At 47.4% G+C, this 18,659-nt stretch overlaps 1 protein-coding gene across 2 annotated transcripts in view; it reads right to left on the reverse strand.

Annotated features, from left to right (window-relative positions):
• ISM1 (isthmin 1) overlaps positions 1 to 9,991 on the reverse strand; it is a 40,706-nt gene extending 30,715 nt beyond the window's left edge. The window contains exons 1-2 of one of the 2 annotated variants that reach the window (XM_086631106.1): positions 9,982 to 9,991; positions 8,762 to 9,288 (exon numbers count right to left, since the gene is read on the reverse strand). In XM_086631106.1, the coding sequence (XP_086487232.1) occupies positions 8,762 to 9,288; positions 9,982 to 9,991 (537 nt within the window). Of the gene's footprint in view, positions 1 to 8,757; positions 9,289 to 9,981 lie in introns of those variants that run through there. The other variant, XM_086631108.1, reaches the window with a different exon arrangement.
• Between the last annotated feature and the right edge of the window lie 8,668 nt (positions 9,992 to 18,659).

The following is an 18,659-nucleotide window of genomic DNA, read 5'->3' on the forward strand; positions in this document are numbered from 1 at the left end:
AAGTGTTTCAAGGACAGGTGGACTTGACAGTGCTAAGTTAACGGTTGCACTCTATGATCTTAAAGGTCTTTTCCAACTGAAATGATTCTATGATTCCATGACAGTGTTCAGTTGCTCAATACCTGAATGCCCAACTCAATGGGAATGCAAAGGCAAGATGCCTGAAGGAAGCTTTCTGGAAGTTAAACCTGGCCCATGGACAACACTGACTCAGTATCTGTTCCTTAAAAAGGGAGGGATCCACTTTTTTTCAGAGTGGTCCTATAGACAGTGGCAGAAAAAGATGGGGCACGTTATTCAGGTGGTTTTTATAGGCACTTGCACTGTACTTACAATAGTATTGTCACAAGTACTGATCTCAATGGACATGCAGGCAAAGAGGAAATTTTAACCTTCCCGAGGACTAAGAGCAGAACAAAACAGTTCAGGATTTTTCTGTGCCTATGAAACTAACAATGAAACATAATGGATGGAAATTAATTCGTGCAATCTGAAGAAAGGCTCACCCCCAAGCCCATCTTATCTTCTTGGATGGAGGTCCAGATTATGTGTGTTATGTTATGTGCGTATCAGTTCTGTAGAAAAACAGAGTTGTGAAAGATTCAAATCTTTGGTTGGGTCTGCAGCCAACACTAGTCATTGGCTCGCCTTGCTTGGTGAAAGTCAGTGGAGCAAGGTCGATTTAAACACACTGAGCATGGAGGCGTAAAAGCCAAGGTATGTTTGAAGTTCTCCTGCCTTTCAACACGAACTGACTCCACCAAGAGTGGTGAGAGAAAGATATTATCTCTGACTTTCCTCTCTCATCTTTAGGAGAACCTTTGTAAGATTAAAAGGACCCAAATAGCTAGTACTGTACAAGAGCTTAAAGGTGAACAACTCCAGGCCTGCTTTCATCCTGCTGACTGCTAAAAGGAAGGAATAAAAAATATGACCCACTGCTATGAGTTCTCCAAGCACTGAACAACAAGGGCAAAAGGATAAAGGAACTGCTTACCAGTACCGCCCACACCAGCTCCTCTGACCAAGTATTATACTGCCACACAGCTGACCACTGTGGCAAGCCATCACTTATTACAATAATAAGTTACATTTTACTTTGTTTTCTTTCTTTTTCTGGTATTTCAAATTGAGAGTACATGGAAATACCAACACTGGAAACATTCTGCTCTTACTGATGTATCAATGAGCTCACTACTCTGTTTCTTGGAAATGTTATTCATCTCTATGCTTTGGACTATGAATTTAGGCTGGCATTCTCTGTCTTCAAAACTTGTAAATTCGGTATCCTGTAGGCATGATGGCATTAAAGTCAGGAATCACTGGATCATTTAATGCTGCCTTTTGCAACTTACTAAAGCAGTTTGTAGTTTTCTACTCTAAGCTATCACCTCATTATTCATTTGTGACAGTGCTTACAGCCTCCATTCAAGCCTGGAGACCTATTACGCTACACATTGTACAACAACACAACAACAGAACCTCAACCTCAAAAAGCTTAAGTTGAGATTTAAAAAAACAAAACAAAAAATACAATGAGACAGTGATCTAGCGCTGCTACCACTGAAACATAATGCTGTAAAAATGTCATCTTTACGGAGACCATCATTCAGTCAATTCAAAAAGCTTTTAAGCAGTGTAGTCTTAAAGCAGACAGCAAGATAAGAATCATAATAAGAGGCTAAGCAAGCACTAAACAGCACTGTGAACAGAACAAATGAGGCACAACTAGGTACTACCACATTTGTTTGCAAGAAAGACTGGCAAAACACACAAAAGAGCGGAAAGCAACCAACTCAGACAATTAAACCTGCCAAAGCTGCTAAATCTTGCCTATCGCTATACTTTTAGGATCTAAGCACAAAGAAAAACTACATCGCTTCAGGTTTTTTTAGTTTACGTTTGTGCAAGGAAACATCTAAATTGTCTGCATATATATTTGAAGTACGAGTGCATTTCAAGATTTTTAAATGGTGACTCAGAAGAACGCAAGCATAAAAAAGTACAGTAAAATAATTTCCTGCCATTACTAGCATTCTGTGCACTTTTACACAGTGAAGAAAAAAAAAAAAGAGAAATTGTTAAGCATGAATACCTATATACCCATGCACCTTAAAAAATGAAGTGACTTTCAAACCGGTCTTTCCTCCCCACTGGAGTACATACTGATGACTGAGTGTCCAGAAGCCATGTCTATCTCTGTCACGTGTTATCTTAGAAAGCAACACAGCCAGAGTTTTCACTTAATCAATAATTCTTTCATTGTCCCTTCTTTTCTTTGAAGATGTTTCCCATCATTTTGGAACAATAAGGCATTGACTATTAATATACAGATGTGGTCTATATGAGTAGAGACGAAAGAACAACTGCTGAATTCAAAACATTGTTCCCAATTTACATTTAATGTAACTCGGATTGGTTAAACAGATGTCTCCTCAGCAAAAGAATTCCACAGCAGACCAAGGTGTCGAAAAGCTTAGTATGCTGAAGCTTGAAGTACTAGGACCTGGTTACCTATTAGCAGGTCATAACACGTATGTTAAAATCACAAAAGAGTACACAGTGACCAGCTCCAGACAGTAAAACGATGATGAAATTGTTGGAGTCACAAAGACCAACAGCAGAGCTCCAATGGAAGGTCTCCTGGTTTTGTGGACATCTGGCATAAGAAAGGAAAGAGCAGGGAAATGTGCTGAAACTAAGGGCTGACAACTGAAGCAGAAGGACGGAAGGAGAGATTTTTGTGCCAATCAGATAAGACCAAGGGGTCAGAAGCAGTGTGGTTGTATTGTTGTTATAGCTGTGGTGGACCAGCTATGTTCTTCCTGTGTAGAATAAACTTCTCTTTACAGGATCAATGACAACGACAAAATAAAAGCTACTCCAGAAATAGTGCTGATTGTCCAAGTTAGATGAGTCAACATGAGAAGTACCAACCCAGCTCCTTCCAGGATCACTATGTACACATACCTTGACTCTCTACTCTTGATGTCACCAAGGGTGATCATTACAGCTCTAGACCTTCTCAGGAGCCAGACTCAAACCTACCACTCCTTTCACTACCAAGAGTCAGCCGCCCGACCACACAGGGCTCAGAACCGCATGTCAGCAGGCTTCCCTTTAACCACTCTCCCCTCACATACAGCCCCACAGGGACGGATGGACTGAGAGCAGAGACAGGCAAAGGCAGGAATGTGGCTACAGCCTCTGCCCTGTAGTAGTCACTGTGATTTGTGTCTGGCTCCAGGCCCATGGGAACAGACATAAAGCCACCATGATAGCCCAAAATGAATGTAGGACTACATACAAACTGTTTCTTTCATACAAATAACCCAATACTGTAAAGAGATGGAGAATGATCCTGAGTCTTACCCAAAACAAAACCAAAGTACTCCAATAGAGTACTGTATACTCTATACATACATGCTGTACTCTTCTGTATAAGGGACTAGGAAAAAACTGCTCTGAGCTATAGTTGCAGAGACAAAATTGAGAGGTCCTCTGTGATTTAATGCCAGGTATTTACCACCAGTGATCCAAAATGAGCAGTACAGTAATTGCTAGCTATTGAGCTGAAGTTCAGCAAAACATGCCTCATCCAAACATCCTGGTCAAATCTAATGTAGGAAGTTACATTCGTACGTGCCCGACATTGCTCCTTGCAGCCATAACTAAATACAATATTCCTGGATCCGTGTTCTAAATTACTGCAGTAGTCTTAGATACTGAAAAGTTTGCCCATCCTACTCTGAAGGTGTGGTAGGTCTTTTCCATCAGGGATGCTTTAGTTTGCTAGGAAATCAATGGAGGTGATAGGTACGAAGAGAAGCTTAACTAACACTTTCCTGATTTTTGCCACAGGCAGATTTGGAAGGTGGAAGAATCTCTCCTGGGAGCCACAGACAACAGTAAATGCCACACTCAGAGCAGCAGTCTCACTCCTTCACCGTTGCTTCCTGCTGTATCCTTTGCTTCCATGCACGCAGCAGCAGCACACGTAAAGCTAATCACCCTTCCTTCCCCCTAGATCCCGGAACAAGCCACAGCCCACTAGCAAAACCACTAAAGAGCACACATAATTCTCTCCCTTGGGAGATGAGAGAATGAACTGCACATGGTGTAAGTCATTCGTAAGGCTTAGTGCGTAACTGGAAGAACATATGCTAATGGTAAGGGTGAGCTTTAGCTAAGAACCTATACAGCAAGCCTGCTGAGAACTGCCAGGCTTTTCTATCGCTGTCAAAAAGCACGAAACAGAGTGTCCTCTGTGACGAGTAACAACCTCAACAAAAGAGATTTTGGGTTTCAGAGACTCAGCCTGCTTCATTCACAAGCCACCTGCTCCAAAAGTTATCTGTGTAATGTATAAACTGCTGGTAAGGCAGAGAAGGATTCAGCGCTCGTATTAAATATACGCTGTACATCCACTTATTGGCATCTCATACAGCCTAAGAACAGTCTGGAAAATACAAATGCAAAATGAGAATCCACAGTTTTTCAAAGATGATTTAGACAATCGGTTCCTATTAGAACTACCAAAAAAAAAAGCTCCAGAGCTCGAATCGGGTTTAAAAGACTCAGTCTAAAACTCTCCCAAAGTAAACAGCTCGAGTCCTACTTAAACTGAGAAAACCAGAGAGCTGAAATATGTCACTGTATCTGACTGGAGATCATTTTTCTGAACTTCTCATCGTGTTGAGCCGTGGATCTTAGCAGAAAATTAAGAGCTCAGCCCTGTAAAGGACACGGCTCAGAGAGTGACTCTTGTGCAACCGTTTATAAGCAGCAGAATATGTTTCTGCTGGTAGGGCTCAGAGAACATTTCCGACACGCTGTAATTGCTTGCATGCTTATTGAGGAGGGGGGCAAGGACAGGAGCAAGGAGATTAAAAGTAAAAAGCTGTTTACAGCATTATGCTTCTTTTCAAATGACGTTCTCTTCTACGGCTCCAGCTTTATGCACAACTACTGAGTTTCATGCTAATGTAATACTGCTGCAAGTACCGCAGTGGAGAATCTGACTTCATGTGCTATGGCATATATTGTTGGTGGCTCTGTTACTACGTTTTACAAGGTCATTTTTCTTGGTGTGGGAACACTGTTTTTCTTGGTGTGCAAGGCCTGCTATGGAAAAATTAGAAGTGATGGGAATAAACTTCTCGATGAAATATTTGTTCTCAGAATGAAAGCACAGATTTTAAAGCATCGTAAAATATTACAAATGTCGTTCAAAATTTATGTTCAAGCCTTCCCTTCATTTTAGAACTATGTAGAAAGATAAAAACATATCCAAGCAGCATTTTTCCATCTCTCAATATAGCTTCACTTGCTCTTATTCAGAAGCAGAAGTTTGTACTTATTTAGTTCATAAATATACTCCACAAGTTTTTGGATGCTAATTAAATTACACCTAATAGAGTTCTCACCAGTAAAAACATTATCTCCCTCCTCCCCAGTTCTCCTTTTTTCTTTGGTAGAGATAGAAGGAGGGAATAAAATCTGACTGAGAAACAAAAGGCTCTCATAACTCGAAACTGCGAGATATTTTACAATTCCAATCTGCATTTCCCATTTTGCATTAGTTTACACTACCACAAACCAATTCTAACAGCAGCACGAAACTGCAGCAACGCAGAAGTCCAGTGCCTCTTTCTGCAGCAGTGAACTGAAGAAACCTGTGTCTGTACCTCACTCATCTTGAAGAGGACCAGCAAAGTACATCACAATTTTCTCCTCCGCTTCATTACAGCCAGTCACAGCGGCACAACATGATGCCAGACATCTGGGAACTCCAGAGACACGCACAGTACAGGGAAGGGCACCAAAAGTAAAAATAAGAGGGAGGAAAAAAACCTTGTTTCATTTACGATGGAAGCTTCTTCAGGATTTCTTTCACCTATCTGTCTAATTAATTGCAAGAGTTAACATAATTGAAAGCCCAAAGGAAATCAAAACCTATCCTCCAAAATCCTTGCTTCATTTGAAAGACCAAGGGATGGGAGAAAGAGTCGTTCTTCCTCCCTTAATGAATCGGACTTCAAATGCACACAAGTCTGTATTTTAGGCTATTTATACCTCCAATAATATTTAAGATTACTTAGGATTCTTCCTGAATCCATTATATGTAAAAAGGCTCAAGGATGTGCTAAGTTTGTGAAGTTTGGGTTGTTTTTTCTTTTCTTTTTTTTTTTTTTTTTTTGGAACTAAGACTAACACTTCAAATTTTCTTTCAGATACAGAGGACCAAGTTATGACCACTTTATTTGTGCAAACAGACTGCTTAAGTCCTAAAACACCACACCCCTCATTTGGTAACAGCCAGTTTGTTTTTATACAAATCTGCCTTGTCAAAATGCATCTATAAACAGTTGCTGCAAAGATTACTTCCCTGGATTTGTCCCAATGTGCACAACAGACTTTGTCAAAAGAAATTTCATCGAATGCAACACTGACCTAACTGCTTCTCACAATCTTTTCTCTCCATAGACCTACCAAGACAGATAAAACAATACGTTTTTTTTTCAGTAGAGGCGATAGCAACCAGAGAGATTTCTATTTGCTTATACCAACAAAGCTAGGTCTGTGCAGTTTTGCTTTCCACATTGATTCTTTACCTAGGAATACACTGCACTAGGATCTTGCATTTCACTTCAGTATGTGCCACGATAAGAGCCCAAGAAACCGCAAAATCTGAAGATCCCAATGCAAACTTGCCATCAAGATCTATATTGTGATGCTCTGAACGGAAGCACCTGCCTGTCAGAGTACAATTTTCCAAAGCAGGTTACAGTATTTTCCAGCTATCAATAGAATCCATGGAAGTTATCAAATCAAAAAATTGACAGACTTCCATTTAACTGACTGCTCTAATCAATATACTTTCTTGCATAATGTCTTGTATAGACAGGCTCTCTCAAATACATAACTGTAGAATCGATTCAGTTGGGAAGTATATAAAAATATCAATTCTACAAATGGAAAAACACGATGAAAATATGGACTGCTAAAGCTATCACAATGCTTAAAGGCACAGAGTTTCATTAAGTTATCTGTAAAAAATCAACAGACGGAAAAAATTAATGAAGTCAAAATCAACAGATTTTCGCAAAACAGCCAACTACAAGATAACATTCCAGGATAATTATATGAAGATTATTTTCCTCTTGTTTCACCCTAACCTTACAACAGTGCTCTAAAAAGAGCTCCTTGGGGAAACGGCATCACCCAGAGTTCCCACTTGCCCAGATGTTTCCCTCATTATGTTACAAGCCTGTCAAGAAAAGGCAAATTCAGGGTTATTCTAATGATAGCAAACACCTCATAAAAAACCTCTCCAAATTTACTTTTCCAAGGAACATCATTTTAAAAGGCATTTCAAGTGCCCATGAGGAAAGAAAGCATCATTTATAAAACACTATTACCAGCAATCTTGAAGGTATTAAAAAAAAACATCCTGGAATGTCAGGCGGGTGATAAAACTGCAGCTCAAAGACAGACAGCATCGTGGGGCCTTATCCGAAGCACGCGGCCGAGCACTCCCAAGCAGGACTCCCACCAAGTTCAACGGCAGGTTTGCTGAGCTAAGAGGACCTGATTCCAGTTTGTGACTGGGATGTTGAGTCTGCAGATCTGGGAAACCCCCACGGTTTCGCTTTGCGGAGCCCCAGCTGGGGATCCCATGGAAACAGAATGATTGTCACAGCCCGCGCTCTATTTTCCCTCACGCTTTGCAGAAACACGCTCCGCTGGTACAACGATTCTTTCCGAGATGATAAACGGGTTTATGTAAATTTATGGTGATAATAATGATACCTTTTCTGTCGGTTCTTCGCACGATTTGGCACTTGATTTTTCTTTGATGCTTGGATAGGGGGGAAAAAATGTTGGACAGGGCACATGCAACTGACCAGAGATTTACAAGCTTTGCCTGAGTATTTTGATGATTCTGCAGCTTTTATCACTGTCTCTAACCATTTTAAATGAATGGCAACATGTTATACTGAATAAAGAGCCACCTGCAAAAGTAAGGAAACAGAAAAAAAAAAAAACACCTTTTACCTTTGCCAGACATAATTCACCAGTGGTTTTCCGGAATCAGAAGACTGGAACAGACTGGCTGGGTCACAAGCCCTGTCCCTCATGAGCACCCTGTTTCTTGGCTGTTTCAGGACTGAATATCTCTACCTGTCTCTTGACACTTTCCAAGGAAACCCAGGTGTTTTGTCCCCGTGTTTTCCAACACCATACACCTATTTGATTCCCCCTAGCCCTGGGGAACACTGCGTCCTCATGCGGAAGGCCCTGCCCAGGGCAGACGGCCGCCATCCGCTGCGACCTGTCCGCGACGCTCCAGTAACGGGGGCCGCCCCAACGCCTCCAACACGGGGCCAAAACGCGGAGTGGGGAGCGGCTCTGTCTTTTCCCACCTCTGTCCCCTGGAAGAGCGTAAATCCAAGGGGGGAAGAAGACGCTCCCAGGCGCCACGCGAGGGAAGCCCTCGAGCGGGTGAACACCTGGCGGCAGCGCTTGCTGGTGCCTCGGGATCGGGACCGGGACCGGCGCGGAGCGGCGGGGCGAACCGCGGCCGAGGCAGGTGCACGGCGCCGGCTCCCGCTCCCAGCCGGCCCCGCCTCGCCGCCCGCTGCCCCGCGCGACATCCCTCCGGGAAAGCAGGTGGAAACCGTTGGCCGCGCGTGGGCGCGGAGGGACGGGGAGGGGGAGGAGGAGGAGGAGGAAGAGGAGGAGGCGGGGCGGCACTCACCTGCCGCTGGCTGTGGTTGCCGGTGCCCGCGGGGGCGTGGGGCTCGCCGCCGCCGCGCAGCACGGTGATGTGCAAGGTGAGCAGGAGGAGCCCCAGCAGCAGCAGCAGCTCGGCCGCCAGCCGCACCATCCTCTTGAGCCGGGCGGCTTTAGGGCCCCGCGGCGGCGGCGGCCGTGGAGGAGGCGGAGGCGGAGGAGGAGCCGCGGCGGCCGCCGCCGCCGGGGCCGCCGCCGCCACGGGCGGCGGAGCGGCCCCGGCCCCAGGGGCGGCCGCGGCAGCCGCAGGACGGGCGGCGGGGACCGCACCGCCGCTCTCGGCGTCGGCGGGGCGGGTGGCGGGCGCGGGGCAGCGGCGGCAGCAGCAGCAGCAGTAGCAGCAGCGGCGGGGGCCGCCACACCACGGCGGAGCCACGTCGGGTCGGGACGCCGCGGCGGCGGCGGCGAAAATCCCGGCGCTGCCCGGCTGCGGCGGGGGGCGGCAGGTAGCCGCGACGGGGCCGCGGACCGGCGGCGTCTCTGCGGGCAGCCCTGCAACCCAGAGTCACCGTGGGCCGTCGGAGGGAGGGAAGGGAGCGGGCGGGCCGAGCCCCCGCCGCCTCGGGAGCCGCGGGCCGGCGAAGAGCAGCGCGGCTCGGCTGCCGACGGGGAGACGCTGCGAGGACCGGGGGGAGCCGGCCGGGAGCGTGTGTGCGAGTGAGAGGGAGGAGGGAGGGAGAGGCGGGGGGGGGGGGGGGGGGGCGCTGGGGACGACTCTCACATGGCGGGGAAGCCGGGACGCTCCGAGGGGAGGAGAGAGCCTGGGGCTATCGCCTCCCTCCTCGCGAGGGAATGGGGGTGGCCCCTGGACCAGCTTCCCCCCCCCCCACCCCGCCGTGTCCTCGCCCGCCCCGCGGTTCGCCCCCACCCCCGACGCCCGTGGAGGCGTCGCCCTGTCCTGTCTGCCCCGCCGGGTCCCGTCCCGTCCCCTCCCGGCGGGGGTGTGAGGGAGCGGGGCCGCAACGCGACACCCGCCCTCAACCCCCGCCGGCGCCCAGCCCTCGACGGGGCGGCTGCGAGCTCCCCGTGGAGAAAGCGGAGATCGCTGCTTCCCCCCCCCGACCCCAGTTCCTCCTCCTCTTCCTCCTCTCTGTCCTTCGGCTCGGTCGTGGGGAATGGGGCGGGGGCGGAGGGCGAGGGGCTGCAAAAAGCTTCAGCCGCCTGCCCTCCCTGGGAGTTGGATACCTGGCTCCATCTCTCCTCTCTCTTCCCTCCAGTGGCCCTAGGGCTGGCCAGGGCAGCTCCGCACTCTCCTGCCACCGTGCGTGCGTGTTTGCAAGCGGCTGGCGCTCCTCCTGGCTCCTGCTGCTGCTTCCAGACCAACTTTCTCGCCCCCCTCGCTCTGTGTCGGGAGAGGTGCGTGTCGGATGCTTTTATACTGCTCTGCCTCCCTCCCGTGCTGTCCCCGTCCTCCCCTCGCTCCCTCCCTTCTCCTTCTCCCTCTCTACAGCTCCTGCTGCAGCCTAGCATCGCCCCCCGTCTGCCCTGCACTCTTCCTCCGTGGGCTGATTTGCCTCTCTGCAAGCCCTGGTTTGCCAGGGCACCCTGCCACGGCACCCACGTTCCGTCCCGCTCACGGCTGCACCTTGCGTAATGGCTTCCACCGCTGCTTGGCAGGAACGGAGCTGTGCAGAAGTGTCGTGGTCCCTTTCAGCTGGTCTGTGCATCCTCAGCAGGGAACGGCACTGGAGGGCTCAGGTCACTGGGGTTTTACACTCCTTGCTGTCATTTCCCTTCCTCTTGGTTGCTGACTCTGTAAGTACAGTGGAAAACACTTTCTCTGTCGGATGGGAGGCCCCCAAATTTTAAATTAATGTGAATTTTAAAAGATGTGAAAATGAGGCTTGGATTATCACTTGCTGTAAATCGATCTCTTTGCGTCCAGTCTGATGGAGTTAAACCTCTTTTTGAGTGCTAAAGATGCAGCTCGGTGTAATAAGAACAAACACAGCTCAAATAAACTTGAAACAGAAATAAAGTCACCTAACAAAACCCGAGAGTTTTAGAATCTTTGTCGCCGTTCTTCCACAATTGGGAATGTTATGTGTAATAATGAGGATACGAGTGATCAGGGCCTGTGCGGGTGTGTGACAGCTGGGAGGCTGAATTGGTATCAAAATGGCGAAATGAACAAAACGGGGGAAAAGTCGTTCCCCACCCCAAATGTTTTCTGCTTGAGACCGATGTCCTCAGCACGGTTCCTGCGACATTAAGGCTGAGAGGTACTTCCAGAGCTGGTGCCAGCAGGGACTGAAGCACGTTGTGGGAGCCTCTGCCCGTGGTGTGTCTGACCTGGGAAGTTGGCAGATTTGGGGTGTGAAGAGAGTTGGAGCTCATGGGAGGTTCCTTGCAGGTCTTGGTGCGTCTGAAGGCTGCAGTCACGAATGAGTCGGAATGATGTCTACTACCCTTCCAGTCTATCAGATAGGTTTCCCTTCCAGTGATAACCACTGTAAATGATTAACCATCAGGCAGGAATGTGGTTAAAATAATTGCACTGGAGTATCGTTAAAGATGTGACCAAAAGCCACAAAACCAAAACCTTCGGATTTAAGGATTTTTAATCTGTAAACATGTTCTATGTTAGCACTGCAGAAGGAATGATTGGTGCAGATGGTCGTGCAGGGTCAGGACTCCCACAGGGCTGCCCTGAGCACGTAACAGTGAGGTACAACTCCTCCATCACGTGAAATCACCCATGGATAAATAATAAATAAAAATAAATAAATAAACCCGATATTGCCCCAATGCTCTTGGGTTACACGGCGAATCGTACAGAGCTATTCAATATTACATAAAGCCGTAACAGCCTGTGGGACTGTCCCGTGTTTTTTAAAAAATGTGGGGTTTTTTTTAACCCAAACATTCCTTGGGCTAATCAAAATATTGAGAAGATAAAAACACTGATGTACGTCAGCTGTCAGCTCTCTGCCTGGGCTCTCCTCCTGCCGCCGTTGCTGTGATCTTGGTGGCCGGCGGCTGCGCCCCCGGGCAGGCACGGCAGCGAGCACGAAACGGGGCGATTACGGAAGCAGGCTCGGGGAGATGGGCAGTGAAGAGGCAGGTGGACTGTCCTTCTTCCAGGTTTGCCGAAGTCCGACCCTACCTCGTGGGTGTCGGTGGATCTCGGCTGTTGAAGAAAAGTGGAAACTTGGCACGTGCGTTCTGTATTTCAGAGCTTCACAGTACAAATGGACAGCCAGAGCGAGACTGAAGGCTCGTAATGCGAAACAGTCCAAGTGACAGCCTGGTGAAAAACACACACACGGATCTGCCGCCGAGCTCTGGGTAATGTAAGTTCTCCCTCGCCTTATGAAAGAGGCTGAACCAAAAGACATCTTTAATCCAGATGAGATGGGCCCGTACTGGTGCACATTTCCTCGCGGGACATGAAATTTTATGCACTAAGCTGTTGTGCAAAGACAGTGAGGGACAGCACGACGCTACTATTGGCAGCGAGCGGATGGCAGCGAGAAACCGAAGCTTCTTCTCACTTGAAAAATTCAGCACAAAAGTGGCACTTGGCGGAGGGCGATACTGCCTGCGTGGCTGCGCTGGGGACGACCGGAGCGGCGAGTGTGCGCACGCGTGCGCTGTAGATGCCAATTTAAATCCGCATCAGCAGATGATTTCATCGATGAATCCAGACGGCTGAATCGCAACTGGTAGGGGAGATGTACTTACAAGCAAAGGGAAAAACTCTCTTTTCCTGGCTGGGTGAATGCTTGCTCCAGCAGCTACCAGCAGATCCCTGGAAAATGAAGTGAGGGTTCTCCTGGAGGAGGAGACATGGGTAACCTGAGGGGATGCTGCTCCTGGGATGTGGTTATGGGCACCTGGCAGGAAGGTAAATCAGCAAGTGGGTCTGATGGTGGGGCTGATGTAAGGGAGATACATTCCTTTGATAGCTCCTTCCTTGTGAAGGTTCACAGCTCACACCTCACCCCTCCGGCCCCAGCTTTTACCTTCCATTTCTCTTTCCTCTGACGGCAAAGGCAGGCTCAGCTCCTGTGCGCTCCCAGCCCCTCGTCAGTGACAGGGGAAATGCATTGAGCCCATGCTCTCCAAAAGAGCGTTAAATTCACGCATTTTATGCAGCATTTGTGATACAACAAGCACGCTACATGGTCAGGTAGTGCAGCTCAGCTGATGTGAGAGGAGTCAGTAAGCCATGGTGGCTCACCATCTGATGTCCTGCCTCTCTTGAGCCCTGCGGATCTTGCATTGTTCGCTGCACAGCTTCGAAGGGGAGTTGCAGCTGTCCGTGTTGCACCCTCCATCACATGGTGAGGACTCTCTCGTGGGGAGGTGTTTCAGGGATCTGTTGGCTCCAGTTGTGGTACTGCCAGGTGAAAGGCCCCATGGTCTCCTTTGTAGTAGCCTGTCAATGAAAGCACACCACAGTTATCCACAGCCACCATGCCACCTTCAGTGCTCAAGACCGAGAAACTGTGTCTGGGGCTGAATTTGCCATGTCCTCACTGGCATGTCCTGCTGTTGGTGTTCCTGTCTCCTACTGTGGCCATCTCGGTTGACCACATCGCATGCTGACCCCACCACATTGCCATGCAGGCACCTACACTTGCTGTTAGGAGTCCTGAAAAAGCATTGCCTAACTAAGACACAGCACTTTGCAGAGTCTGGGTGGTCCCACTGACTGAAATGAATAGTAAGTCAATTGTACCTGCTCAAGTGTGAAAAATCCTCATTTTGGTTGAGCGCTGCCAGGTGACATCCTTCAAGGCCAGCCTGAGAATCGCTGGAGAGGGTGGGGGGGTGAGAAAAAAATACAGTATGATATAATATAACACAATGTAGGTCACTTTACATGCTTCATCTCAGAAATGAGGACGTAGAGGTGGAAGCAACAGATTAACTGGCATGAGCACCACTGGATTTTATGTCAGAGCCCCATGGCTCACTTGGGTCCTGCGGCCCAGTTGTCCCAGCGGTTAAAAGATACTGGTATTTACCTGCTTGTTCACTTTACCTCTTTATTGCCAATCTTGGTGTTGCTCCAGGACTGTGGAGTCACCCTGTCTGTAAGATGGATAGCTTTTCAGAGGAGCATAGCTGGTAGAGCCCCATCTGCCCTCCGCAGTTCCCTCCTGCCTGCGCCTTCTCCCAGGATGCCGTTGTTTTATCTTTAAGCCTGGGGGTTGCTTTAAAATTATCTGGGATGAAAACCTGGCTCCACTGAAATCATTGGCAAAGCTCCCATTGACTTCAGAGGAGCCAGGATTTCACCCTAAGACGCTTTGTAGATTATTGGTGAATGGAAAGCATACGTCTGGCTTCTCGAGGGTTATTATTGTTGGTGGTGACCTCTGCTCTGGCGAGCATTGAGCAAGGCTGGGTTGAGACAGATGGCTAAAGCTTTACTTGCCTCTTCCCCTTCTTCCTCACGGGGGCTTTGCTTTACGGCTCATCATCTTGGATGCTGCTTATCAAGGAATACCTTCCCGTCGCCTGCCGGTGGAATTTAATGCCTGTTTGCCCACATTCCCCTTCCCCCCAATGCCAGCAGATCAGCAGATAGGAGACGGAATGGCTGATTAGCTTCTAGGTCCAACCTCTTAGCTGTAAGCTGCAAATGCACACACAAGGGTCTTCTCTAAAAAGAAAAAAAAAAAAAAAAAGAAAGAAAACAAGAATAACCTTCCTCTGCAGGCGACATAGGGCTTTCTGTGATGCATGGTTTCTTTATCTCAATAAATTACAACCTGAACAGTGAACACCCTCTTTTTAAAACAACTGATTAGCTTAGAGTTCTCCATTTTCCTGCTTCTCCTAGACCAGTGCTTTCCTTCCCGTCTACATGTTTTGCCACCAGCTGGGCCTAATGGCTGGGTCAAGGTTTCTGAATCCTGCAGTGCCTTGTGTGACAGACTGGAAATTCAGTGGCCACTTTATTAAAAGTTGAAGCAAAAGTGGAAACATATAACGAGTAGTCTGAATTATGGAATATGGAAACGGTGAAAACAGTCCAGCCCAGTTTCCTGCCTGTTGTTTATTTTTATTTAAATACCAAATTCTGATTATTTTATGCTCCCCCACGTTTTCACTTTTCAATATGCTGCACGTTTTTACACTGATGATGTGCAACTGCACTGTAGCATTTGCCAAGATGCGGCAGTACGGGGCTGTGGGAATCAGCACGCCGGGCAACATTTTTCAAAAGTGCCCGAAGAGCCCAAATTCTGCTGACTTTCATAAGAGCTTGCCACAAGGCAATTTTTGCCTCTTTAGGGAAATACAATGAAACCAGCAAACCCCTTTCCTCTGAACACAATTTTATCGCTGTAGAAGTGCCTGGGTTGGTTTAGCTGAGACGGGCGCTGCAAATGGAGTAAAGGCTCAGACACTTGATTGAGTTACCTCTGTTCAGCGAGTCGCAGCACATCAGCGGAGGCGAGCGCTTTCCTGGTGGTTTTTCTGGCTGCCATGCCAGCCGTGTGGCAGAGCTGGGCCCCTGGCCTGGAGCAGGGAGGTAGACCTGTGTTTTGGCAGCAGCGAGCCATTAAATTGGCTTATGCATTAAATTGGCTCAGCCAAATTTATCACTAAATTTACTTTATTACACATAATAATGAATAACGTGGCAGCTCACCCTGTGCGTACCTACGCAGGCTGACTGCGGGTGCATGGCAGTGGGTGCTGCAGAGAAGGAGCTTTACACGAACACGTCTGGTGGGAGCTAAAAGCAGAGTGAGGAGGTGGTCCTGGTCCAGCTGATGGGTGAAAAAGTCGTAAATCACCGTTAAAGGGTTGCGTGACTCACGCTTGAGTTGGCTGACCACTTCTGACAAGTCCCGTGCTCAGCAGCGTAGCAGATGAACAGCCTTTCTGATAGCTAAAAAAATAGAGAAATAAACAGAGCAATTCGCACCTTCCACGCCTATGGTTTTCAGCCCTTTACTTTCCCAGGGAAAATATCGCATTACTGGCTTACAATTGGCTTTTTTTTCAAGACTACGTTTGTGACTCTGGAGATCAGGAACTTAACTGAAAAAAAAATAAAAAGAACAGAAAGTCAGCTGAGTGGCTGAAGGACAGCTCTGCAGCAGGGAAGGGAAAGGAGGATTTCACAGCAAATGCCGTGATGGTGGGTGAGGTGAAGGGCTGACTGTCTCCAAAAAAAAGAGTTTAGCTGTTTCCATTGCAGGAAGGCTTTCATTCCCACAGAGAAGGCAGAGAAAACACAGTTCATTTCTTGATGGCTTCAGGTGGCAAGTGTCACCTAGCTTCACTTACGTGGTTTAACAGAGCTGGAGCACAGCCTGTGCAAGGCGACTCGTACTCCTGCTAGAGCGTTGCTGCACTGGCACCGGTACGGATCTCCCTAGTCTAGTTATGCCTCCTGAGCTCTAAGGGGTTTTTTATTGCTCTTACTAAATCAGTTCCTCTACTTGATAGCTGATGCTCTGGATTTCCTAATATCTTTGCACAATGTTTTGTCAAGTCAAAATTACACCACATCAATGAAACAATTGGTTTTGAAACCTGCATGCTCTAATGCCTGTAATACCAGACTGTTGGATTTACACTGAGGTTTCTCAGCTCAGTTTTGAACCAGTGCTTTAGGAGCTAAATAGTATTAATGATAAATATCCTCCTTTTTTCCATAATGGAATCTCCAGTGAATGTTTCCAGATAAATACTTCACACAATGTACCGAAGCAAGTGGAAAAATGCCACAGTCTTGTCATTACAGAGAGACTTTGTTTAACAAAGGTGGCAGGAACATGGGGAGTGAGGGCAGGTTTTTTCCCTGCCAGTCACCTCTTTCTCTGGAGTGCATTTGTACCCCAAGCCTGAGCCCGATGACAAATGCTGTATTCCCTGCAGAGATACCTGAATTATCTGCTCTATTAGCAACAGTCTTTTAAAACATATGTTTGCTGAGATACAGGAAAAAAGCTCTTATGGGAAGTCAATCTCTCTTCTGTAAGGATTGTGACAAAACGTGCTCAGTGAAGGCATATCTGTATGCAGCCATTCAGCACGCTGTAAGGAAACAGCTGGAATAGGCTCATAGTTATTACTGCAGGTGAAAAAATCATTTAAACTAGCACATCTCCCTTAATGTTTTTTATTAAGTTGCTCAGGTCTCAAAGTCATTCGTGCTGGACAAAGGATGGGCAGTTGGATTAGATGCTCTTTCCACCAGGGCTGAAGCACAGGCTAGTTTCCGTGTCCTCCCTTTGTGTGCAGCTTTTAACACAGCAGTGCCCATGTCTGTGATACCCTAGCACCTACGGTGATAATCATCATTGCAAATAGTGACAGAGTCCCTGGGGGATGTCCCGGGCAGTTGAGAACAGGAATAATTTGAAATGTGCCTTTAAAGGAGGAAGATCTTATGTCAAATAAAGCAATGGAGAAAGAAAACAGAGAATCTGGGGCCTCTCATCTAAAGTATTTAATTCTAAGAAAAACGTTCTCTGCTACCCAACTTCAAGCGTACTGTCTGGCAAACAAATGTGCACCGCTGGTGCTCTCCAGCACAGTTTGTATAGCAACATTTTCACCTACTGTCCACGGTGGGATGGTAAAAGTCTCAGTGGATCTGGATGAGATGGTCAGAGCACAGAGACACGCTGCAGAGAGGTGCCCAGAGAGCCTCTGCAGCAGACCTGATGCCTGGTGTGTGCCAGTGAAGAAGGTGGAGAGAGCTTGGTCACCCACCACCGCCCGGGGAAATCACACAAACATCTCTCCTGGTCCTGCCAGAGGCAGAAGTTTTGGAGAAAGTGCTGCGGTCAGCTGGAGATGCGGGGCTGGGCTGGCTGGAGGCTCCTCTTTACATGGCTATGGTGGGTTTGCAGCAGGACTCACCACTTGTGGGAGAGGGAGGGAGAAGAGTTTCAGTGCGCGACACTTTGGTACATGCAACTGAGGCAATCACTAAAGAACAAAGTACGTGTTTATTTAAGGCAGCTGACCTGTCTGTAGAACATTTTCACTCCTCTAGTACCTTGAAGACAACAGCAAGTGTGAAACAAAATGGCATGGAAAAAGCCATACCTGGAGCTCCACCTTGCTGCTGGAGACAGTTATTTGCTGCTAATTATCAACCGAGATTTTTCTTCTCTATTTATTGGTAACATCCTCGTGCAGGGAGAAGCAGCTTCAGGAGGTGATGCAATGCTACACGAATCCTCATGGCAGGCTGTAGAAAGACTGGTACAAAAAAAAAAAAAAGGGGTACGTGCCACTGAACAACACAACCCCATCTGACCAAGCTCAGACTTCATCTTTCCATTGCGCTGGCTATGACTGCATAAAATGAACAATGGTTATATCACTGAATAGTTTATATATTTCCAGTGCATTTTCTTATACATAATGTCATTCTCTAAAAACATGAGATGTGTGGGCTTATTGTTGCTATCGAAGCTGCTGCTGGTGTTTTGTTTTTTTTTTTCTGGATAGTCCACCAGTCTGATCAAATGGCAGGGCATTCGGGCCAGCCTCTTGCATGAAAACCATTCCAGAGTCACCTCTTCACAAGCTTAAAAACTCTGAGGCTGTTTCTCGTGCTGGATCCACAAAGCAGGTGGTTGATAAGATTATTGGCTCAAGAAAATAGAAAATTTGTGGCTGGGCCCGCTATAAAAGGAAATTCTTTTCAATGATTTACAAATAAATGAACTTCAGTGCAGGCAGGATCAGACCGTTGTGTATGAAGAATCTTTTTACTGTATATGGAGACACTAGAGAGATCTTTTTTAAACAAGAAACAACTTGAAACCGAATGAGAAATGGGGGTGGGTGGGGGGTGGGGAGGCAAAAAAGCAAATTAACCCTTTTTTGACTTCTGGCACTTAACTTCCAGTAGCTTTTTAGTTGATCCCTGGGGG

This window comes from Tauraco erythrolophus, chromosome 2, assembly GCF_009769465.1.
Source record: "Tauraco erythrolophus isolate bTauEry1 chromosome 2, bTauEry1.pri, whole genome shotgun sequence".
NCBI lineage: Eukaryota > Metazoa > Chordata > Aves > Musophagiformes > Musophagidae > Tauraco > Tauraco erythrolophus.